The 26,282-nt window shown below is 37.3% G+C and overlaps 2 protein-coding genes across 2 annotated transcripts in view; both read left to right on the top strand.

Annotated features, from left to right (window-relative positions):
• The window catches only part of LOC102738489 (protein SCAF11), a 534,109-nt gene that overhangs the window by 246,672 nt on the left and 261,155 nt on the right, over positions 1-26,282 (top strand). The window lies entirely within an intron of this gene.
• LOC145721772 (uncharacterized) lies at positions 79-22,724 on the top strand. Its single transcript, XM_081821540.1, has 3 exons — positions 79-2,123; positions 3,351-3,464; positions 20,479-22,724. Exons 1-3 carry the CDS (start codon positions 1,711-1,713, stop codon positions 20,504-20,506), a joined length of 555 nt encoding a protein of 184 aa, XP_081677666.1. The 5' UTR covers positions 79-1,710; the 3' UTR covers positions 20,507-22,724.

The following is a 26,282-nucleotide window of genomic DNA, read 5'->3' as shown; positions in this document are numbered from 1 at the left end:
GCCTGGGGACGCGATTCAACATGGTGCTGCTGCCGGGGGCGCGCGAGCGGGCGAGGGGAAAGGCGAGCCGACGGTGAGGGGCCGGGGCGGCCGGAGGCCCGGGAGTTTCGGCGGCCGCGGCGGCTGGGCTGGGGCAGGCGGGGCTGGGGGTGGGGAGGGGGAGGTCTGTGTGGTGGTTTGTGGAAAGAGGGGTGACAGCGTGTATTCCGGCCGCAGCTCCGCGGGGCCCTCGCACACATTCACGCGCGGCCTCGGCCGCGGCGGCTGGGGCGTCCCCGGGCAGAAAGCACCGGCGACAGCCGAGCCGCTGCGCGCCGCCCGCTTCCTTCCCCGCCAGCCTCCCTCTCTGCCGCCGCCAGCGCCGCCGCCACGACCGGGCAGCCAGCGCCGCACAGCGACCCCCGAGGGCCGGCCGCGGCACTGCGCCTGGCTCCACACCGCCCCGGCAGCTCCTCGCGGGGAACAATAGACTCGGCTCGCCGGGCTTAGGGTTCATCTGCAATGTGCCGCACATTTCACACGCACACAAAGCCGGCGGAAAGGGGGGCGGCGCGGGGAAACGGCCACTACCGGTTGTTCCAGGGTTAGGGGTGGAGGCGATGTTCGCGTCCCCGGCCCGGCTGTTGGAAGGGCCGCCTCGGAGTCCCTGCCAGCCCGACAGAACCAGTCTGGCGCTCGGTAGGGAAGGGAAGCTCCGAGGGGCAGCTCCTCACGCTACGCATCATTCACAGATCGGAATAAAGTCAATTTGATACCTTTTTTTTTTTAAGGTCTAAAGGAATCGGCTTTTCTGAGCCTTGTGCTAGTATTTTGGAGCCTGATTAGCACATTTTCCATGAATTATCCACAAACTAACTTTAGCAAACTGTAAATTAAATACAATGTGAACTGTCCTAGTTCTGTGGAAATACAGTAGTAATGCTCTTAATTCGTTTTGCCTTTGGTTGGTTTCACATATCAAATTAGATTATTTTATGCTGAGTTATACAAACAGTAATTAAATTGGTTGGGAACCAATCTTTTGAACTTTGACAATAATTAACGTTTATATTTTTACATTAAGATATCTTAAAGATAGACGCGCTTAAATATTGAGTAAAACCTTGTTTTTCCTTGCTTTCAAATGTCTCAAATGCCATCCCCGCTTAAAATAATTCGAAGGTTAATAAAAAAAGGCTGCTTAAACGGAGACTAATCATCTCAACAAATACTCCCACCTAAGTTTGCATTTACAAGGGGCGTTGGAGTCGGCCCTTTGCTACAAATGTTAATTAAGCTTCACAGTGTGTGAGGCGTATCATTATTCCCATTTTAGTGATGGCCACTATGGGCAAAGTCACCGAGTAACCCAAGGTCACAGGCTTATAAAGGTCTGGATGATTATCATTTCAGGTAGTGGTTCCAATGGGAACATTTATCTGGTGGTGAAAAAAATTATGTAATATAGCCCAGCATGCTTCCGGTGCTCACTCTAGGAAACGGATTTATTTCCCAAGTAAAGTTTGTCTCTTAAATGGGGTTGGAATAAGGCTGTGGCTAGGAAGTTCCTGACACCCAAGGGCCAGTGAGTGTCTCGGAAGCAAGTGAAAGGCGGAGACCCGGCTGGGGGAGTGGAGAAGCTGGGTCGGGGCCGACGGCAAGGGGGGCGGGGTAGGAGGGAGACCAGGTCATCCGTTCCTTCCCCCACCGGTCCTCTTAGGGGTGGTGGAGATGTGGGCCGCAGAGCTGCGTGGCCGGGGCTGTGCGGATTCCCTAAACGCCGCACTTGCGCACAGCCCCTTACGTAACTGTCAGCGCCGGGGATTCCCTAGAGGGGGTCATTCTATTCAACCATTACACACACCCGGGGCTGCTGCCGCCGCGCCGCCGCCGCCTCACAAAATGGCGGCGCCCATAGAGGAGCTAGCGGCCGCCTCCTCGGCCCCATTTTGTGGGAGGCGAGAGATCTGTCAACATGGAATACCTCGGCTGAGGATGCATCCGAGTTTGGAGATTCTGCTTAAGGGATGGAGCCGAGGGGACCTCATTCAACGGAAAACGGCAGTGACTTCTATTACCTCCACGCCTTTTTTTTTTTTTTTACTATTTTCATTTTCTCGAAGGAAGCGCCAGAAGCTGCCGGGGTAATTTTAACTAAGGGGAGAAGGGAAAGCTTCGGCTGACTGCTCGGGGGACTTGCCGCGGCGTCTTGGTAGCTTTGGTTGCCCTTTCTCCTCCCGGCAGCTGACCGCGATCTCGCAGAGAGTCGCCTGAGCAGCCCGGCCCGCTCCGAGGGGACGAGGACAGGGCGACGCGGAACGAAAGCGGCGGCCTCAGCCGCGCCACTTGTGCAAGCGAGACTTTTCGATAGTTTTTAAATGTCAGAGTCCACAGCACCGTCGGTACCCTCATCAGGGTCGTGGGCTTGGGAATCTCGGACGCCCAGCTCCGGGAACTCGCGGTCGGCCGGGAGCCGGAGAGCTGGGAAGCCGGGTTGCGGGGAACCGGCGATACTAGGGGATTCCGGCAGTCCTGGCCCGCCGGGTGGTCGCGATCCGGACCCGGGTCCGGGATGGTGCTGATGGGGCAGGAGTGGCAACGAAGGCACGTACACTGAAATTTAGGTCGTCCGAGTCGGGATTTAGGGTTGTGTGTTGCCAGTGTCTCAGGTCAGACGTTAGAACATCTTTTCTAGTATGCTACTCTGCAGTGGGCAAATCTGTTTGTCTTACTTCATATGGAAGGGCGGAGTGGAGGGATGACATTTTTTATTTTTCAGGGGGAGGTTGCCACTTTTAAGTCACTTTGCTGTTAATGTGTATTTGTGTGTATACACACATGCATATACAGTAGTGTGTTTTGCTTTTAAGTACAAATTTCGAAAGGTAAAGACCTGGAGTGTGATACGTTTTAATGACCTTAAAAAAAATTAAGATGTGATATGTAACTGGAGAGTTGACTCTGAAAAAACAAAACAAAACAAAACCCTTTTCTGAAAAGAAGCTGTCATCTTCAAAATGGAGTCCTAAAGTATATCTGATGAATAGAATTTAAATTCATAACATTTTGTATATGCTCTAGGCAAAGAAAAAAAACCATAAAATTTAATGTATAACAGATTACTACACGGTCCAACTTCTCCAAAACTAGAAAAATGTAACCCAAAAGCTATTAAGGGTATTTGCTTTTAAGAGGAATGCATAGGTTTAAGAGAAGAGGAGATACATCTGATGAAACTTAAATATGCATTTTGGGAATAATTTATTTCAAATGTTTTTTTACAATGGCAGCAATCATTTGTATTTCCACGAGGGATTTTTTTTTTAAGTGTTTTATTTAGGTTGATTTTGACCCTCATATTTCCTCTCTAGTGCAAAACTGCATTTTTCTGCCGGCTACGCCTCAATCACTAAGTTCCATGCCTGGGTCCTCTGCCGCACCCGATTGCTACTCCTGATGTGTGGATTACCAAAATATAGCTTCTGGTACTGTCTGTTCCTACTGATGTTCTTTATATTTAATAAATTTAGTTACCACTAATCAGTCTGCACCTCTTGCAAGAATACCCTATCTTAGACCCCAAGTACCCAGGGAATTTTTTTTTATGGGATTGCACTAACAGTAACCTTAGCGTATAGTATTATATTTCTTTGTACCATATTGCATTTCCTATAGTGGGCAGCATAGAGCAGGTGGATCCTGGGGAAAAAATACTAGGAAAGTGCAACAGTTTTACAATATTCTCTAATTTGATGATATAAATAAAATGTAGTTCATAGTTTTTGAGCATTAATAGAAATTATTCCTATAAAAATTACCAATGACAATGGAAATTGTTGAAACTAAATTTGTATAGTTTACTGTTCTGATGAGAAATATTCACAAAACCTTTTCGATGTGAAAAAATGCAGAAGTGTGGTTTTTAATAGTAACTGCAAACCCGGAACATCATAATTAGAGGTTTCTGTTATTTTATATGCATTTGTGATTCTTATCATCAGTTTTAATATTATTTAATCAAGAAATAGTAATGTTTAAAATGCCCTCATTCAAGTAAACTAAAAAAAATAAATAAATAAACCAAATTTCAAATCAAGCATGTCAGGTTATAAAATTACAGCAGCTGAACTAACTTAATTGAGGAATTGGTACATTGATTAATTGGAGAAATTTTTAGATTTTAAGTTATGGTTTAAAAGAATTGGTTGAACAAGATATTGAGCTTACATTTTTATTTCTTTAAAGATGATCTTAAGAAGAAAGCAATTGGTAAGATAAGAAAATGCTTTCACCACTTGTTGCTCTTGCCTGTGTCTACTGCTGTACTTTTTTATGTGGGCTAACTTACTTGAATCTTTGATTACAATATCAAATTATAGATAAAGTCTTTCTTCAGATGGTGACTCTTAAGGAGTACTGGTAACTAAGCTTTTAAAAAGTGAGGAGATAGTTTGTTCTACTGCAGATTTAAATAATTGAAAAGTAGAAGTTCTGAATCTGCAATTGACTGAGATTTGAATGATTTGTCCCTAAAGGGTCTGATAAATCTTGGGGGATTTTTTTGTTGTAGTTTCTTTTCAATAGATATTAAAGGCTATGCTTTGTACATAAATCTAGTGCAGTTTGTTAAAAACAAAAGATAATTTCCAACTATTAAAGACCTTTTAATAAGACTTAATAATTAAAAAATCATATTTTAACCAATTACAGTTTTCTTTCGAGAGCCATCCGTAAGTGTGCTTTTGACCGGTAGTTCTCATTAATTGTTTAGGTCAGTTAACTAATCTTGAATTTTTAAAATGTTATGGGTTTAGTGTGCTACATTTGTGCATTATTATTTATTTCATCTAATTTGATCACTGAAAAGAACAGTAGGCCCCAAACTGTTCTTTATAAAGTATCACAGTTTATAGTAGCTTAACACTTTGTTTATAGTATTTAATAACTTAACGAAAACTAGGAGAGCATAAATACTAAACCAAGGAAATATTTATTTTTATCAATGCAGATTACTAAATCACTGAATAAATATTTATTGAATGCCTACCTTGGGTAAAAGATAGGAGGGCAAGAGAAAGTGACTTGGCTCTCAAGGAAATTATACTCCAGTACTAGATTTTTTCTTAACTGCTAGCTTTAAAAGATTATAATGAACTATTCAGACCATAGGGTTCTTAATTTTTAATACTTAAGTAGGATATTTAGCACAGAGTTAAATTCAAAATTCTATTTAAAATAGAGACATTTAAATATAATTATGTACAAAATAGCATTACATTACTGTTAGGATCAATGTAAGATTAATGTTATTCAAAGTGCTGTAAAAATATTAATAACAGCATTTAAATCACATCCTTTGAAAACTCAGATCCACAAAAAATATGATTCCAGTAATTAACTTTTTAATTATGGGAGAAGCAAGGGGGTGTAAAAAATATACTCCTGAGCAAACGAACAGGAATTGTTTTAATGAAATTTGATTTTCTGTTTCAATTTTTTGGTACATTGACTCTTCTGACATTGCACTTTGCTATTAATTTAAAAAAATTAAACTCCAAAGACACATTAATTCTGTATTTAATGCAGATTTAATTCTTGACTAGATGTAAAGCTTAAAGAATTGGCAGTCTTGTTGGTGAAACAATAAAATAGGAATTAAGCCAAGATGCAAAACTATGTAATAATTAGGTTTTATAAATATATATATACAGGTTTTCCTTTGTAGCTATATGAATCAGAGTAGTATTGACTTAATAATAATTTAGTTTTTGTTTTTCTCTGAAAACATACCACAAACTACATATCAAAATAGAAAGTCAACCAGGGCCGGTGTAAATTATTGAGGCTTATTGTTAAGGGAAATTCTAACCAACAGCTCAATGGCAACAATTTTTTAAAGGTGCCACGGTACTTTGATGTAATTCATAGGATATAGAACTCAAAAATATTCTAGAATCATCTTTATGTGATAATGTACATGAGAAATACTTCTAATATGTTCTTTGGGGGTATAAAATAACTGATTTATTATTTTATAGGTAGCTACAATGCTTGCAGGTATTTTAAACATAGATGAAAATTTTAGGAGTGTTGTACTATATCTTATAACCAAATTTCCCTCTTATTAATAATACTGATATTAAACAGCCATTAGTCATTATTGATAGCCTAAATAAATATAAGTGTAGGTCCTGTTCTAATGTCTAGTAATTTTAACTGCATTGAAAGATAGACTGCCTCAAGGTTAATGGAGGGTTAAACAATGGTTCTCTTCTTTGGGAGACTGAAAAGAAGCTTCCCACTCTTTAGGAAATGCTGGAATTTGCTCTCTTCCCACTGAACTAGATCCATCCTTGACATCGCCATTTGCTAACCTCAGTTGTTTTTTCTGCTCCATTAAAGTTGGGGCCACCAAAAATAGTAATGGTATCAGACTACACCACCCTGGGTGGGTTTGTGCCCACCGCAGATACTCTCCTTCCTACCTTATCCTTGTTCTCAGTGTCAGTTTCTAAAGAGACTTTTGTAATATTACTCTTAGTATATTACTAAACTGGATAAGAGAAATAACTTGTCTATATATGGTGTTCAAAGAGTCCACTAACCTTGTGAAACAATGTGTTTATTCATTCTTCTAGGGAAAGGGTCTCAGCAGGCATGGTCATCTTAAAGGGCCCTGTAATACCCAAAAAGCTAAAGTTCTGTTTGCTAAAGGCTCAGGCACTGCTTTTTATTTTGTGTGGGAGCCTCAAGGGAAAGACATTTTGAAACTTTAGTTAAGGAATACCATTGTAGTTCATCAAATTACAAGAATTGCAGCAAACAAGGGGTGCCTGGGTGGCTCAGTCGGTTGAGTGTCTGACTCTTGATCTTGGCTCAGGTCTTGATCTCAGGGTCATGAGTTCCGGCCCCACATTGGGCTCCACGGTGGGCGTGGTGCCTACTTAAAAAAAAAAAAAAAAGAATTACAGCAAACAAATATTTCTAAAGAAGAATTATAGATTTTTAAAGAAAGTGTAATTAAATGCATTTAACCATCTTTCAATTTGTCCTCTACTGAAAATTAAGTGGATAAGAAATTAAATTAATTCAAAATGGGTCCCAAATATAATTCTTCAACTAATTAAGTGGGAATGTCTGGGGATATATATGCATTTATTATAATTGCATACATAGTAGTGTGTGCTTTGTGTTCCTGGGTGACATTGATCAGAATGTTTCCAGTGATGTGACCAAGTCACACTGCAGTCTTCTTGTTCTCCTTTGTGCTTGTTGTTCTGCTCCTCTTTGCTGCAGTTTCTGAGGAATGTGCCTAGGAGTAGGCCCAGACCTTGCTTTTGTAGAGATCTGTCAACAGGGCTACTTTATCTCATAGCAGGTTCTCGTAGCTTATCTGTGGGCCCAGTGTATGATAATTGGAACTTCAAGGATACTAGTCTGACTGCAGTTCATCACAACCTTTTTTAAAAATGCTAAACTATTTGAGTCCTAAACTGTGCATATTCTAAATTGTTCCGTGGATATTAGAAATACGTTATTTCTGTGCCCTTTTTTGTCTATAGATCCTTATATGCATAATTATTATTTAAAATCTATAATTCCATGCATTGTCTGTGAGGGTGGGGGAAGGGTAGCATCCCATCATGTTTTACATTAACAATAAGATTTTGGCCCACTCCCTACTGAACCAGCGAAAAAGGGCATGTTTGAGAGAAAATATGTGCTTTACTCAGACTCCAATAATTAGGCTGATGCACTTGATTTATGTTACACATTGAGCTCATTCTTAAAAGGTAAACATTTTACAGTATGCCTCCTGGCTCACAAATCAGTGCTTTTTCTACTAAACATTCCTTCTGTCTTGCTAATAAAATCCAGTTTCCAGAATCATAGTTAGTTGCTGAGCAAATATGCATAAAACCATAAATTTATCCAAATCATTTATTATTTAAAGAGTAGTATATAAAAGTTTAAGCAGAAGTCATTGATCAGTGAAAGCGACAGAAAATAAGCAAAATAAAAATAGAATTACGGTAGAATAAGCTAAAAGACCTTACTTTAGGGAATTGTTGGGAAAACTGACCTCAAATATGAGGTCTGGGGCTTCTTAGGCAATATTTTATCTTAGATTAGAATCTGTAGGAATCCCCTTATCACTTACTCTTTCTTTGCCAATGTGTACTACTTATTAACCAGGTAAGAACATTTGAAATGAATCTTTAAGGCTACAACTTATATAACATAAATATTACTGCTACATATGGACTAACAGTTTTAGCCTCATTGCAATACCTTGAACGGGTTTTGTAACTGCTAAATGCCCTATAAAAGGCTACCAACCCATGTAAATAGGTCTTAGCTCTTAGTCTGGTACAGCTTGGCAAATTCTTTTTGACATAGCTTGAATTGCCAGGAATGTAGGGTAATCATTCCTTGCCAATGAACATACATCCTTTGCTGTTGAAGGTGAAATCTGAGCCAAGTAATTCTGCAGGACCTAGTGCAATGGCCATCCGCTCAGCAGATTCAGAGAAGCAGTCTTACTGATCTCTTATTTTACTAATTTTTTATCTTTCTGAGATTGTGTATGACCTCACTTGGAATGTTATTTCCCTAAACCATTGTGCTTCACAGATGCAAATATTTCCCACTGGGAAATACTGGAAGATACAAAGCCAGGCCAAATGTATATGACCATGAGTGTGCATGAGCTTGACAAGTGAAATAGTTATCTTTGAAATCATCATACTCTTTTCCTTAAAGTCAATTTAAAGCTGGAGGTTTGGGGGCACCTGGATGGATTATTTGGTTAAATGTCTGACTCGATTTTGGCTCGGGTCATGATCTCAGGGTCATGGGATCCAGCCCTGACCTATTGACAGGCAAGTTAGGTGCTATCTTCTGGAGATTTTAGTTATTTCATGATGGATTCTCTTGGAACAGGTCTGGAAGGGTTTTCAGACATGTATGACATATGAGGTTGAATTTTCCTGACCAGAAGACCAGGGTTAGGATAGAAGGCCCACCAGCTATCTAGATAGACCCAGCACTACCAAGAGTTATCTGTAAGCTGCTTCTACTAGTCTGGTGCTTTAAGTGGGAAGTGTTCAAGAGTTCAAGAAACTCTCTTCTATATGTTGTGTCTATAAGAAACTAAAAATAATAGGAAATCTTTTGATGGGTGAGATAATCATTTTAAAACATCCAAGACAGGAGACTTTGAACCTGACAAATAGGAATATTTTAAAAGGTCCCCTTAGGTGAGGTTCAGGTTACATCTTCCACTAAGGAACTTAGATGGAGATAAGGTGGTAAATACTTGGAAATCTTATAGGCTGTTAATATTTTTTGAGTTTAAAAAACATCCAGTCTGGTTGCTGAAGATTTCTTAAAAATGACCAATATGCTTGGGCACTTTGATTGTTTCTTTAGAATCCCATCTAGATGTTATACTGTCCCTATTGTTTCTAGGTGGGGGGCAACAGTTTTGAATTGTCAGTAGGACTTTATAAACTTCTTTATATCTTTATATCTTCTTTAAATCGATCAGAAAAAGGGTATTTCCTGATTATTACTAGACAAAATGATACTGTGAAGCTTTAGCAATAAAGACTTGCCAACAGTCATGTCACTCTTGCATATAAGTATGTTTCTACGTATCCGGCAAAGGTACACATAATCACTGAAACATACTCTTGTGAACAACACATACAATATTAACCTGAATATTTGCAGGGGACTTCTTAGGGGGATGATTTTATTTAGTTAGTTTGCAGCCTCATCTTGAAAAACAGTAACATCTGAATGAGTTAACAGAGGAAACCAGTTGGTTGATAAAGGTAAGAGTAACGATGCCTGTGAACAAGAGGTCACGACAGCCTTAGTTTAGTAATAGCCACAGCTCAAGACCATAAGGACTCCTAGATATTTTAGTTCCTCCAGAAGTAAGGAACCTTTATTGTTATTACAGTTATCTAAAAGAACTACCCAAAAGCTTCAGGAGAATCAATCAGTTGTGATGTTTGAGAAGTAAAAGTATAATCTCAGGTAAGAACAGCACCTTCTGCCAACTAGGAAGAATATGGAGAAAGGAAAAGTTTTTACTACTTTGTGTTGAAAGCAGACTGCATATGCAGAGACCAATTTATGTTTTTCTCTGAGCCATCAGTTCCCTCTTCTACACTTAAGTGTCTGTTTTGGTCATAGCACCTATGTAAACAAGATAAGTTGGTGAAAACTCTTTAAATAAGATACACATAAACGGAGATGTGTGTGTGACCCTATATTTGCAAGAGACGTGCCAATGATTTTGTTCTCAAAATAAATTTGCAAAAAAACTTTCAGAAATCAAAATGTTACTTTAAGTATTATTAACAAGGCCACAAATTACTAAGACAAACAGAATTATAATCAGAATTACAGCCTATAAAAGTTATGCTATTTTCACAGGGTATAGCAACACTGAAGTCCCAAGTGTCTAACAGGACTACTTTTTAAAAAATCATATTTGCAAAGGCAGTTTTATCATATAGAGTAGAATTTTATCTGCTTTTCTGCAGCTACGGGGAAGAGAGCACATGATTTCTTCATTTAAGCTTCCTAACTTTTTTTCAAGCCAGCAAATAGAAGTGCCTAAGTACTAAAATTCCATTAGTTATTATTAAGAGAGAAGAACAGGTACAAACTTAAAATTCAAAAAAGAGCAGAAAGATAGTGAATGTTAACAAATTGAATATGGAGCATGTAACATCTTGTCTGTACATGTAATAACATAAGTAAAGTTTATCGCAGATTAAGATGTTTATTTGAGAGAGTCTAAACAGTGTATTTACATAAGGTAGACTTTAGTAAAAGGCTTATATATTTAAATCACCTGTTATTAAAATTTTATGAATATTTTTAGTCTTTATAAAACATAGTTTACAGTTACAGATAGTTTTCCATGGTTTGGGAACGCTATTTGTTATTTTCTTCCTATCCCTTGACCCATCCATCAAATTATTTTTGTAATTACCAAGAATTTGCAAACAGAGTTTCTATTTTTCGGGTATTTTCTGAAACTGTGAAAAGTGTTAAAAGTTTGTGTTTTCAGTGCTTTAGGAAATATTTAGGAATACATTTTTTAAATTGTATGCAAATCAGCATTTTTCAGAGTGTGCCATGATCTGCTTATAGGTTGTTAGGAGAAAAAAAAAAACAGTTACATAATTTTGGAAAGTACCAAGTTAAGCAAAGTTATAATTCTTTTTCCATAAGACTTCTCAGGGCCTTTCAGATCCTCCTATTTTATCCTGTGGGTGTTTCCTATTTTCCAAATAAACCTGGCCTTCTGATACAGTTGATAGTCTATCAAAAATACTGAAAAGTGGTCTAAACTTTGTTAAAAATTGAACACAAATGTCAAAAACAAGAGGTGCTGATTCTGTGTTTGAGTGTGAGCTTATTGAGGGCAAGGATCACTATTCTTTGTAACCCATATTGCATAAAACCAATGTAATATGCTAAGTATATATTATTAAATAAGTTAATACAGATCTAATAACTCTTGAAAGTCCACTTTTAAAGTCTATCCTAATTAAGCTTCTGATTTGCTGAAGTTAATTATATAAAATAACATATATTTTCTTATGTGTTATTTTTTCTTCATACCTGAAAGAACTAGAATATTTTTAAATGGTCTCTTTTATAGTTTTATATTTAGGATGGTGACCAGTTATTTTATCTCTGTTGAAGAGATGTAGACCTAACCACATAATAGATCTGTTCATAAACCATGAAGCACTTCAAAATTGCTAGGTACAGAAATCAGAAAATTTACTCACACCTACATTTCATTTCACCCTAACATTTATTCCTCTGGGAATCTGAAACTTTTCTCATATCCTTCTTTAGTCTTGCTCCTACCTCCCAAGAAAACAGTTTGTCTATGTTTCCGTTCCTTTCTTGAGTCCAAATAATTTACCAGAATTCATGGAATCCCCTGCCATTTCCTATTGCCTCATTAAAGATCTTCTCCCAGTGTTTTCCCATTAGATTTACTTCCTCACTTACCAGAGGCTCCTTGGAGGTCTTGAGGATTTTTTGGATGTGCTAAAGAGTACTGAGTACACCTAATCCAAAATGAAGAGACTTCATTGCTATGCTAGTTGTAATAGGTCCTCACTCTAGAGGGAGGACATTTTGGAGCATCTCAGTTACAAAACATGGTGCATATTTATAGGGAATCTAGTGAACATTGTCACCTTTTTTATTAGAGAAAAGGGAAATTTGAGTGTTTCTTGGAGATTTAGGGGCCTTTAAGGTACTCAAAGAATTTTGTAGATTCAGCTGGAGATGTAGTTGATATTAAAGACCATAGCCATAATATAGTGTCAGGAGCAAATAGGAAAAGAAAAATATATGAACAAGTTCTTTGAATTAAAAAAAAAAAAAAATGGGAGGGGCACCTGGGTGGCTCAGTCGTTAAGCGTTTGCCTTCGGCTCAGGTCATGATCCCAGAGTCCTGGGATTGAGCCCTGCATTGGGCTCCCTGCTCAGCGGGAAGCCTGCTTCTCCCTCTCCCACTCCCCCTGCTTGTGTTTCCTCTCTTGCTATGTCTCTCTCTGTCAAATAAATAAATAAAATCTTTAAAAAAAAAATGGGAAAGAATATTACTATCTGTCATTAAATTAGTTTCAAAATAGACACATTTGAATGTCAGGCAAAACATAGGTTTTCTTAATTGGATTATTCTTTTTAGAGGACACTTACTAGGTAGTGTGAAAGTTACATTTTAATGATTTAGGCATCCGTTTTGCAGAATCTTGTAAGAATTTCCTGTGTAAGAAAGAACCTTTTAACAAGGGCTATTTGATAAAAAATGTTTCTAATGAAAATTACAAGATTTCCTGCCTTGATTGCCTTTTAAAATAAGAGCTTTTCGTGGAGTAGCTTAAATGAATCTGTCTTATCTTGTAAATAACAGGAGAGTTCCCTAATGCCCCTTAGAACTAGATGTTTCATTGCTGTTTTCTTCTATCTCCATTCAAACTACAGTTTATGGAAGGCTATCAGCCAGACAACATGCTAAGATGGGAAACTTTAAAGAAGGTACAGGACCTGCCTTAAAGTTTTAGAGTTCATGAGTGATGGAAAGAGTGGACATAGAAATAGATTATAGTAGATCAAGGAGTACGATGGAGGTGTTGACTTTGCCTGGAGAAATCGGAGAGCTATATAGAATAAGGGATATTTGAGTGTATCTTATAAGAGTGTTCATAGTTGGTGGTGGAGAAGGGAAGGCTAGGGTATTGAAAGGCTTAAAGGCATGAAAATATATGGCACATTTTGGGAATGGTGACTAGTCCACTGTGGGTGAGCCCATTTCTGGCTTACTTAGGCCAGTCTGAGAGAAGCATATTTGATGTTATGGAATTTGGGCTTTTTTCCCTCAAGACTATCATTCTCAGCCATTTTCTTTTGCCACATAAATGATGGATGTACGTATATGCAAAGAGATGTGAATTCCTAGGCTCTCGCTTTTCCTGCAATCATTTCCATCCCATTCAAGCTATAGGAATACAAGAAAGGAAATTTTATTATTATAGAGAATTATAGAGATATACAGACTTGACTTTTTAAAATGTGTTTGACTTACAATTATTTGTGCACAACTGGTAAAAATGGTTATCTTGACTTAGGTTTAGAACAGAACAATATAATAGGAGACTGGAAATGAAGCTTGAGGATGGATTTGAGAAATCATGGGGAAGTACAGTTGTGAGGACAAGGGTAATTTCCAGGACTCATGCATACTCTGCATGGGTCAATTCTAGTAATACTGCTTTCATATTCCCCTTCTTCACACACTCTTTGTCTCGCTGTCTCACATACACACACTAACTACACATCTATTGCCTCCACATTTTTGTGGCCACTACCTCATCACTACCGTTCTCCCATAAATCAGGACATTTTTCAGTAGCTGTTTTGACATGGGGTCATGTCTCTTTGAAATGGCTGCTTAAAAATAACACATTTTAAAAAAAATTAATAGGTATGCAGCAGATATCCTTGGCCCTCATATTCCTTATCCTTGACCATCTCATCCTTCTTATCCATCATTTAGATGATGAAGTACAATTTAGAGATGTGAGGGTAAGTAAGATTATCTGTTGTACATATTACTTGGTATACTTGGTTAAAAACAAAACAAAAACACCTTTTAGGCATTTTCACAATGTCCCTTGCATCAAAAGAAATACTTCAGAATGTTATGTACTACTTCAGTAACATTATCTTTTCCAAAAAGATGAGTACTGATACTTATTTTTCTCTTCCTCATTCAGAGGCCCATTTTTCCTCCAAATTCTCCGCTAATATCCCTTTTATGCACTCACTCCAGCTCTCTGTTATCTTTCAAGAGAACAACACCTGAAATTGCCTGTTGATCCTTTGTGTAGATACACCAGGCTTCGGTACAAAAGTAGAACGAAGCTTTCTGGTTCTTATATTCTTAATGCTAAACAGCTTGGCTGGTATTTAGATTTTAATATCTCATTGATTTGGTGGTTTCAGACAATGATTTATAATGACTGATAGTTCACAGTTCATCATAAAATATAGAGCTTAGAGATCAGCTAATCATACCTACACATTTTATAAATGAGAAAATGGAGATCAAGAGCACTTAAATATTTATTCCTGATAATACACAAGTTAGGCCTAGAATGTCTCTTGATTCTGTGCCAGTGTCTTATGTTTTCTTCCCTTTCCTTTTTCTCTAATTTTGAATTGTATAATATATCTATATTTTTCTTGTAAAAAGTTAAAATATTATTGGTAGCTTAAGGCTTTGCCCCCAGAATCACAGCCTTCTCCCTAGCAGTAACCACTGTTAACTACTTTGATGTACGTTCTATTAGCACTTTTTTTTTGCATTTGCTTATGTAAGTGTGTGTGTGTGTCTGTGTGTGCATATATGTTACCTAAGTGGTATTTTTTCTATTAGTGAATTTTTCAGTGTACCCAGTCATCATGTAAGCATAGTTGGATTACTTTTTACAAATGTGTACTTTCCACTGCACACAGGGACACAAATCTGCTGCTTATCTGTCCTTTTCCTTTAGCCTCATTCAATGTTTGTCCATTTATTCATTCAATTAATATTAAGTGCTCATTACATACTACCTTCCAGGATTTTATATTACACTTACAAAAGTAAAACATGTACAAAGATAACTAATATTAAATATCAAGTTCCATTAAAGATGTATAAGAGATCATTCTGTTTTTTATCTCATTACCTGAAAGATCTGAATAGCATAGGAAAAGAATTTTAAATATATTATAGAAATTCTTTGATGTCATTTGTTAAATTCAATGTTTGTTTAGCTTAAAAGTATTTTGACAAGACTCCACTTCAGCTGACCATAACTGGAGTATTAGAGCATCATAACTAAGACCTCAACTATTTTTGAATTTATGTAAGCCTAAGTAATATGTACAACAGATAATCTTACTTATCCTCACATCTCTAAAATGTCTGTCTTAACAGCTTTTTTTTTTTTTTTTTAAACTTCAGAGCCAGGTAGAATTGCAGAAGCTAACTGCAACCAACAGTCATCCACAATAAAAACATTGTCAGTAAAAACATATACTTGTTTTAGAATTGGGTCAGACATGAGCAAGTGAGAAACAAAAACTTCTGGGTGTTGATTGATTTGAAAGTTTGCTCTCACTACCCCCTGATTCAGTTATGGCATCTGGATATCTGAGCAGAGGAAATCCTGGATCTTGTGACTTAAAGAACAGAATCTAAATTCAGATCTAACCATGTACACAGAGCGCCTACTTGTGCCAGGCACATTCACATATGAGGTTTCATTCAGTCACTCCTAGATGATTGAATCAGCTCTAAAAAGTTAAAATGGTTTTACTTGAAATGAGATTAATGTTCCCTGAGACCCAGCACTATAAAATAATTATTTTTCCAGCATGGTCATTTATTACAGCTAAAAGGAAATGTTAATAAAACATTTGGATATTCCTCATATGCTCCTCATTTAAAGTGAACAAATTTATAGCTCTTTCAATATGATCAAACCCTACAGTTTAAATCCTTTCTTTTGTAATTATTATAATTTACAATAATTTTAAGAATAGTAAATATTTAAATATAGAAGAATCGTCCAAAACTAAAATAGCTCCAGAACTAGTTTATTTTGAAATATTGAGTGAACAATTGCAGATTTCTAACCTTATTTCTCTTTTAAATAGGGAAAAGACTTTCTACTGAATATGGTAGATTGAGTTGCCTAAGAACCCTAGGTACAAGATACTGTATAAGTTTGAAGTGGGAACTGCTTAAAGTATACCCTGCAGGGAAGTGGTTTAGGTTGAAAGATGTAAAGTGGGCATAAAGAACATTCAACCTCATTGGACTTTAAAAAGGTATTCTCTTGCTGGGAGTGATAAGCCTTTAAGAACTATGTTCTTAAAAACAAATATTGCTCTTCATAGTTCTTTTAGAGAAAAAAACATGGGTGTTTGTATGTGATTCCCATGTATTGACTCTACAGTGGCAGACAAATCATCTCTTTATCATTTGGATCTGAAGTGTGTCAAGACATCAAATGTTAATTAGGATCTTTGTGTTTCTATGTTTAAAAGCACGGAACATAGGGGTGCCCAGGTGGCTCAGTCAATTAAGTGTCCGACTCGATGTCAGCTTAGGTCATGATCTCAGGGTCATGAGCTCGAGCCCTGTGTTGGGCTCCACACTCAGCATGGAGTCTGCTTGAGATTCTCTACCTCTCCCTCCGCCCCTTCCCCCATTCATGCACATAAACACTCTCTCTAAAATAAATAAAATCTTAAAAAAAAAAAAAGCATGGAACATAGCTCAAAAAAAAATAGTCTGATTCTCAAGGTCTTGCACCAAAGCTAAAAAGAAAAATAAACATTGGTAAATCAATTTGAATATAAAACATGTAAAATTCAGTTATAACCCTTTCTTACATATTTTGCTATTCTGTGACCTAAATTTAAAATCTTGTCTGTAACTGTAAAAATGCTAATATGCAGTGTTTAATATTATTTATACTAGATTAGGAAAAGTACCATGGAAGAAAAAGTCAGAATATTTTAAATGAGATGAAGACTGCTTGGTATACATGGAAAGAGATTATTTTGGTTTTTTGAAGGAATGGAGAGGGAAAGACTGAGAAAAAGTAGAGTTTGCCAATAGACTTGAGAGAGGTAAAGGCAGGAGAGAAAATAGGTGATATTGAAGTTTTTAAGAAGAAAAAATAATTGATATGATACCTAAGAGAAACTTGTAGTTAGTAGTTTTTATATGCACAGAGGAGAAAGGAAAGCTGGAAGCCAGTGAGGAAATGGTACCAGTTGATAACAATATAACAGGTATGGGGAATTTAGGTAATAGGACATTGAGAAAGGAATAGATCTTTAAAGTGCTATGGAATTACTGTCAAAAATTACTCCAAGGTCCACTGTCTAGTACCAATGACCAAAGAGCCCAGCACTTCAAGATACAGTGACTGTAATGCTATCTCATGAATTTTGCCATTTCCTGACTTCTTCCTATCTTTTTCGGATAACTCTATCTAAAATATCTTATTATTTATCTCCTACTCCCATACTGCATTAGAATATAAACTCCATGAGGTTAAGAATTTCTCTGTCTCGGGGCGCCTGTGTGGTTCAGTCATTAAGCGTCTGCCTTCAGCTCAGGTCATAATCCCAGGGTCCTGGGATGGAGCCCCGAGTCGGGTTCCCTGCTCAGCGGGAAGCCTGCTTCTCCCTCTCCCACTCCCTCTGCCTGTGTTCCTCTCTCGCTGTGTCTCTGTCAAATAAATAAATAAATAAAATCTTTAAAGAATTTCTCTGTCTCTTTTTACAACTGTATCCTCAGTGCCTAGGATAGTATATAAAAAAAAATGAATTCCAGATTGAACCATCAGTGTGTTGAAATGTAGCCTCTCATTTCAATATTTAGGATCAATAAATGAAAATCAAATAACTTAAATTTGGTAGGGACCTCAGAGGTCATACAGCCACTGTTTCTTCCACTATCTGTGGGGTCTTTTTTTTTTTTTAAGATTTTACTTACTTGACAGAAACAGCGAGAGAGGGAACACAAGCAGGGAGAGTGGGAGAGGGAGAAGCAGGCTTCCCGCCAAGCAGGGAGCCCGACGTGGGGCTCAATCCCAGAACCCCGGGATCATAACCCAAACCCAAGGCAGACACTTAACGACTGAGCCACCCAGGCTCCCCATCTGTGGGATCTTTGAGGGAGATTTTTACTAGTCTGAGTCGTGCCTTAGGTTTGAGAATGACAGTTGTGATTTAGTGCTTTTCTCCTCTTTTCCTTTCTCCATTTCTCTTTTTTGGGGCTCCAAAGTAGATAATTTAACTAGTTTTTCCATGTAACAACACTGATCTGGTTCAGATCCCCCAATTAATGCAGGAATTCCTTATATGGCATATAGTTCCATGGGGCCCTTCTAGGAGTAAAGATTACACTGTCAGGGTGTGTGCGTGTGTGTGTGTGCATGCACATATATGCACGTGTGTTTCATCCAAGAAATATTTATTGAACAGCTTTTATGTGCAAGACTAAGGATATAATGTGATGAAAGATACGTATTATTCCCTGCTCCCACAGAGCTTACAGTGTGGTGGAATTTTACAAACAACAAATGAAGTCTCTAAACTCCCTACCTTGTCTTTATTCTCAAAGTTGTTTAGAAAGAAAAGGCAGATTAATGAGAATAAATCAAGAACCATGGGAGTTAAACTTCCAATGAATGGTAGTAAGGGCAAATACCCATTTTTTAGTTTGCAGGGCCTTTAAATTCAATCCAGTTCATTCAATAAACACCTGCTGAGCATCTCTAGCCCTTGGCTAGATTCTGAAAAATGAAAGCAAAGTATGATACAGCCCCTATTCACAAGGGAGAAAAAAGGCAAATGTATACTCTTCAGTGTTTTAAGTGCCACATGTAACTGTCTTTTGAGTGATCCATTTCATTGGACAGTTTTACCTAATACAAAATCATTCAGACTAAATTAAAATCTGCCTCTATTTAATTTCTGTTTTCTGGTTCCAGTTTTGTCCTCTGCTCTTCATTCATTTATTCAACCCATAAACATTTTTGGGGGAACCACCATGTGCCATATGTCAACAGGTTTTCTTCATAAACAAATAGGACAGGTCCTTGTTCTCAAAAAGCTTAGGATATAATTTTGTGACTGAGGAAGTTGCTTAACCTATAAGCTCAGTTTCCTCCCCTGGGAATCAAAGATAGTATTAGTAACGACTTCTTAGGATTGTTGTGAGGATTAAATGAATAATGCATGCAATGCACTTAATACAGAGCCTGGTACACAGCTTTCAGCAAATGTTAGCTATTATTATTGGTGCGTTTAAAGAAGGATCCCAATAGTAAATTTAGTGGTTGCATGGTTGATATGAATGCCCTAACAGAAGTAAACCCAAAATGCTACAGGAATATACCAGAGAACACCTAACCTTGTCTGGAGAAGCTGGGGAAACACCCTGCAGGAGGAGACATCTGAACTGAGTATTGCAGGACAAAATAGTGGGGGTAGGAAGGGCACAGAGAAAAGTGAAAGAGAATAGTGCATTCTGGGTACTTCAGTTTAGACGCTACTTTGGGAAAGCTACAATATGAATGGCTTTGGATGCCATGCTAAATAAAAATGTGTCATGAAGATAATGGGGAACTATTGAAAGCATGCTGCACAATTAAACTTTCTAAATTAGGGCAATGATGTAGGAGAGTAGAAGGCTGAAGAGAAAATTAGGACTTGATGACCAACTAAATGCAAACGTAGGGGGAAAGGAAGAGAAGGTGTCAAAGATAATTTCTAAATGACTGTGTTGAATGAGTGAAAGGCAATGACATAGGGAGAATGGGGGCGCTGTAGATAAGTTCAATTGCAGACATGTTGAGTTTGAGGACCGCTAGGCACTTGAATATTCAGATCAGGAGTTTAGAACTGGTCTAGGGCTACAGATTTGGGATTTGTCAACAGGTGTCAGTTGAAGCCAACATGTATATACTAGGTAGAGGAAAGCCAACATTAAGGGGTGATCAAACAACTCAAAAATTGATTGAAAATTTCCAGGCATGTTAGAGGAAAATCAAGAAATAGCACTATCCCAGAAACTGAGGAGAGAGTTGTAAAGAAGTTAACAGTCACCAGTACTGTGAGGATAAGAAAAAATTGTTCTTTGGATTAAGCAACTAGGAAGTCATTGGGCAAGAGCTATTTCAGTAGTGAAGGGACCAGAATGTAGATTGCCAGAGATTGTGGTGTGGATAGGAAGTGAGTGCAGAAGACATTGCCTGCAGGCCCCCTTTTCAAAAGCTGTGAAGAGCAGAGGAGAGATAGTGTAGAAACTAGAGGACAAAGAGCAAGTCTGGTTTATTTAAAGATCATGGAGACTTGACCTCCTTTCTGTGTCCACAGGAAAGAGCCAGGAGAAAGGGAGAGTTGAAGATACAGAATAGAGTGTAAATAAATAATAAGGAATTCCTAAGAAGGCAGAAGAAGTGACATCCTGTGGATTAATGTGTCTTGAACAAGAGAAAGGATACCTCTTCCACTAACCAGAGCCATGTGAACACAGGTACATCTAAAGGGGGGAGCAGACTTGAATTGTTCTACGATGTCCTTGAGGCCAGGTCATCTTCTGAGAGTTGATAAGGGGAGTGGGGATGGGACTGAGCTACAAGAACTTGAAAATGTCCCTTGAAAGGAGAAGAAACCTAGAAATAGTGGACAATGGTAGCATTGCCGTTTGGGGCCCCATGCTTTGTCAATGTCTCCCTTTAGTAACGGAGACACCCACAGTGAGCTGCACTAGATGGGATCTGACCAGCACAGTGTAAGGTAAGACTACTATACCCCTTTAACTGTTAGTTCCCTGGTTTGGAATCTTGTACTTTTACTAATGTAGCTTCTGATTGGATGGGCTGTTTTTTAACAGGTCCTTCAAACTGAAAGGCCAAGAAAACCCATTTCTTCAGAAGCCAGGGTCAGAGAAAATTTTGAGTCAGTAAGAATTACTGTTCAAAGAACGAGCTACTTATAAAAGCCAAGAATTAACTCAAATTTCTGTTCAATTTTAATTAGAAACTCTCCTAAATATATTTTCAACATAGTGATAGATACAAGCAAGAATTAGTTGAAAAGTGAAGGCCTGGTTAATGTTTAAAAATGTCCGTTGAATACTGAATGCAGACGGCATAGGCATCAAGTAATTGTGCTCTCTCGATTATGTCATTATTCCCAACTGTCAGTCACTGAGTTGGAAGCTAGATTCAACTACAGATTGGTTTTGTTTCTCAAAATATTGTTTTAAAATGTTCTATTCACTAACCATTTCCTCCTTTCTGCCTGGCTACTTGACAGTCTTACGTTCATTCCCTTGCCACTGAGCCCATTTGAGTTTGTTACTCCTGCTCCATTGTGCTCTAAAATCTACCATCTCCCTAGATCAGCTCAAAGTTAAAACCAGTCATGTTACGTTAACCTCAAATATAGCTGCTTTTACTGAATTGCTAATTTGTGTGCAATCATCGGCTTGTACTGAGGGATGCAATAATAAAATATCTTCATAAAATACGTAGTTGTGATACTGTAAGTAGGGTACATTTTGATTTTGGGGGGACAGTCTCCATTTATAACCCGTTGTCCCAGCATAATGTCTAATAGTTCCCCTTCCACTGTCAAAAAATGCCACCGTTACATGATCAGGATATTGTTCTTTTCATTATACAATGTCCTATTTATGAGGTGCTTTGTGAGAAACTTTTGATCCTGTTCATAGAGATCAGTCATATCTGTGCTTCTGAACAATTGGGTTGTTTTTATTATATACACATGGTGACTCATAGCTACTCAGGTAGCCCTTCTTAAGTTGCCCTTAGAAAGCCAGATTTACCAGCTGTCTCATAACAAGCTCAATGGTAGACATTTTTATTTTAATCTTAGTTCTCTGTTATTCCTTCTTGTTTCATTTCTCCTCACCTATTTCTAATTTGTATCTTGAATTTTATGCATTCTTGTCAGCTATCTTAAGTTCTTTCTGAGATAAGGCAGTGAATAAAGCATAAAACAAATATATTGCTTCTAGAACCTATCTGATATTCTTGAATGACTGAAAACAGCTTTTTTCAACTTGCCTGTTTAATGTTTCCCATTTTTGTCTCTTTCTTTGATCTGTGATAAGTTTTGAAGAGATTGTCAGATTTTGACTAAATTTTTGATACATTGTTAAGAGATGAAAGTTCCTTACTACAAAGTTGATCTCTGATCAATTTGCACCTTAAAACAAAATACAGCTGGTAACATTTTTCAAATGGTTTTATCTTCTGTGATTGCAGAGCTTGAATAGAGAGGCAGTCCAACTCAGTGGGGGGAAAAAGCACACAAAAGTTTGTTACCAGATAAACCTATCCCTGCCACTTACTGTGTGACTCTGGGAAAGTCTCTAAGTTATCTAAGTCTCTCATCTTTCACCTGTAGCTTATACATAATATTACCTAATTCTTAGAGAAATAAGACAACATGCATTCAGTACCTGGCAAATAGGTATACAGTAAATTTTACCTACCATTATTGTTGTTATCATTCCAATTTACAAATCACTGACAGTAAGGGTTTTGCACTTGGTAAGAATTCTGACTTCTTCTTCTTCTTCTTCTTTTTTTTTTTTTTAAGAAAAAAGGGTTTGAAAATTAAACTGTTTATGACTTACCCACTGGCAGCATAGCAATCCAGAATATTTTTGAAAAGACTCTCCTATAGCTAAACACTTAGGCACTGGATAAAGTACAATAAACAAACATTTTTAATTTATTGTGTAGCTTGCAAGAAGGTAAGTAAAATCCTCAAGATTCCCACCCTTCCCCAACAAAAATAAAGCACCAAGCTGAAATCAGAGGTGATTAAATGAGAAATCGTGGATACTTTGGGGTGACATGCCAAGATCGGGAACCTAGCATTTTGCGTATTATAAAGCATTTGGGTTCCAAAAAAGTAGGTCTCAATGCCCATACAAATAGAGGGAACTAATTCTGAGACACACCCCAACACTGAATTAAACTGAGACATGTGAAGAGGCTATAGCCTCAGTGAATGGATGACCTGAAGAAAATCCCCTGCAGTTACATAGGCAGATAAAAAACCGGTTTATCATTGTCATGACTTCAAGAGGAAAACAATAAAAATAATAGAATGTATAATCTATTATCATATGTGTCTGGGTTGAAATTTATACATTCCCCATGGCCAGAGCCAAGAAATTAAAATGATCCCAGGTTGGTAGCCCCTTTTGACACCCAGCAAAAATAATCAAATCTTTTCCACAGGAAAGCATTCTTTAATATAAACCCCTCAGAATTTCCTGAGAATAAATTCAGCCAAATATAAGTTCACTGTAAAAAAATTAAACAGAGGCACAAGGAATAAAAAACAACAGATTTAGACTTATAAGGACTTCAGATATTAGCATTATGAGATGCAGAACAAAAATATAAATGTGAAATGTTTAAGTAAAAGAATTAAAAATATAACAAAAAAGGGACTATCAGTATGTGACCAGGCAGATTTTAAATGGAACCACATACAACTTCTAGGAAGAAAAATATAATCATTGCAATTTACAAAGCAATAGATAGGTTAAATGGTGGATTAGGCATAGTAGAAGAGAGAATTAATGAATTCAAAGATAAATCTGAAGATATTACCCAGAATGTGTCAGAATTTTAACATGGAAAATATGAAAGGGACATGAAGATAGAAGAATAGAGAAAATAGGGAAATCAAAAATATCTTTTTTATTGACGTAAAGTTGACATACAATGTTACATTAATTTCAGGTGTACAACAGAGTGATTTCACAACTCAACACATTATGCTATGCATACCATAAGTGTAGCTACATCTGTCACCATACAACGTAAACAGTACCACTGAGTATATTCCCTATGCTGTGCCTTTCATCCCTGTGACTTAATTCATTCCATAACTGGAAGCCTATACCCTCCACTCCACTGTACCCATTTCCCTACCCCCTTCTCTCTGGCAACCATCAGTTTGTTCTCCGTATTTATGGGTCTGTTTCTGCTTTGTCTGTTTGTCCATTTGTTTTTTAGATTCCATATGTAAGTGCAATCACATTAGTCTGACTTAATTCACATAGCATAATATCTTCTAGGTCCATCCATGTTGTTATAAATGACTAAATCTCATTCTTTTCTATGGCTGAGTAATATGGGAGAAGAAATACTACAATATTATACATATATATATATAAATCCAGACTTCAGGAAAACATTGTTTTTCAGGTTCAGGAGGCCCAGTCAATTACAAGCAGGATAAATATAAAAAATCACATTAAAAAAAAAAGAAAGAAATTGCATTTAGACATATTGCAAGGAAATTGTATTTATTACCTCCCAAATAAATAGATACATTGGTAGAAAGCCAGAGAAAAGAAGATCACCTTCAAGGGAGCAACAAGTAGATTAACAGCCCATTTCTCAACAGCAACAATAGGAATAGGAAGACAGTGAAAGCATATCTTCAAAGTACCAACAGAAGATGACTTTCAACTTGTAACAATCTACCCAGCAAAATTATGTCAAAATGAAAGTGCAATAAGTATGGTTTCAGATAAAGAAAAACATTTTATGACCAAAAAACCTTACTAAAAGAGGATGCATTTCAGAAAGAAGGAAAGTCTGAGATGCAAGCAGGAAAGATTTCTAGAGAAGTTGGTGTGCATGTGCACAAATTTAAACATTGAATGTAAAAATAGCAAAATGAACCAGCTAAAAATAAGGGCCACAAATTACTTTGCTGTTTCCTTCTCTAAATTTTCTAATTTTGATGCTATAAAAGTTCTGTGGATAAACTATACAAAAAAATAAAAACAGGTATGCCGCTGCATGTCTCCTGGTGTATATGGTCAAGAAAATTAAAATTTATAAAATTAAACTGTCCTTTTGAAATAGCTGAGGTTTCAACATTAAACTCTTTGTTTTAGGAAAGTTGTAACAATACCAGCTAGAAAGTTAGGAACTATTCTAGCTTCTAAAAACCATGGTGAGGGCGCCTGGGTGGCTCAGATGGTTGGGCGTCTGCCTTCGGCTCAGGTCATGATCCCAGGGTCCTGGGATCGAGTCCCGCATCGGGCTCCCTGCTCGTGGGAAGCCTGCTTCTCCCTCTGCCTCTCTCTCTCTCTCTCATATGAATAAATAAATAAATAAAATCTTTAAAAAAATAAATAAATAAAAACCATGGTGAAATGGAAAAGAGGAAACTTTGTTGTGCAGCATACATGTTCCCTACAATTTTTCTAGCACATACCCCTTTTTTGAGCCTGTGGTGCTCTCTTTTAAATACCTCTGCATGTATATTAGATCAATAAAAATGTAGAACATTAATTTTGTAGAGCACTAAGCAAAATTATAACCCAGTTCCATAAGCGATCAGGAATGATGCACACCACAATAACTCAGGAAAATTATTTCAAATTTGTCCTAATAGATTTAAAGGATAGTTACAGTCAAGATTTCATTTGAAAAATGTGATAGATATGCCATTTGAGATAAGTAATGATTTTGGTATTAGCAAAACACTTAGCTACTTATTCATCTTTTCTTAATATATAATTCTTTGTGATAGCAGAAACTTCCTTATGCAGATGGAACTTAAGTTGGGCACTCGCTAGAATTTTCTAATGAATACCATTTCTCTGCGAAATGTAAGGAACAATCCAAAAATGTGCCTTTGTTTTTATTATAGAAGTTATGTGCGTATCTCAGTGGGAAGGGGAAAAGACACAAAGATAACTTTGTATCTTTTATATAAAATTACACTTTCATTTGGATGTGATACCTGGAGATATCTTATGGTGACAGTGTGCTTACATAGTGCATCTGTTACATGAGGTAAACTTTCTGGCATTATCAATGAAGACTCTTAGGTTAAGCTTTCAATGATCTAGGAGCAACAGTAAGAGACTTGGGCATTTAATAAGCAGGATGTTGACAATAGAAGAAATAAAAGAAGAATATAGGGAAGCAATGTTCAAAAAATGAAATGGATACTCTTTCAAATTCCAGACCCTGACCCTTGCTTCAGCTATTATTTGAAACCCTAAAGAAGGTGACAGCAAAGTCAACTTCTTTGAGACTTTTGAATTTAAGATCTGTGATACTAAATTGTGAACAGCTTGAGGTGAAAGATGAGGTGGTTTTCAA

Source organism: Leptonychotes weddellii, chromosome 5 (assembly GCF_054177405.1).
Source record: "Leptonychotes weddellii isolate Sample4059 chromosome 5, ASM5417740v2, whole genome shotgun sequence".
In the NCBI taxonomy this organism is placed as follows: Eukaryota; Metazoa; Chordata; class Mammalia; order Carnivora; family Phocidae; genus Leptonychotes; species Leptonychotes weddellii.
The sequence above is the reverse complement of the archived record's forward strand: the minus strand, read 5'-3'. Positions and strand labels throughout refer to the sequence as shown.

Excerpts from the sequence above, each read along its gene's own strand:
- LOC145721772 (XM_081821540.1), top strand. The coding sequence starts at position 1,711 with ATGTGGGCCGCAGAGCTGCGTGGCCGGGGCTGTGCGGATTCCCTAAAC. Across the intron at positions 2,124-3,350 it reads AAGCGCCAGAAGCTGCCGGG|TGCAAAACTGCATTTTTCTG; the intron begins GTAATTTTAACT and ends TTTCCTCTCTAG. Across the intron at positions 3,465-20,478 it reads TTACCAAAATATAGCTTCTG|GAAAGAGCCAGGAGAAAGGG; the intron begins GTACTGTCTGTT and ends CTGTGTCCACAG.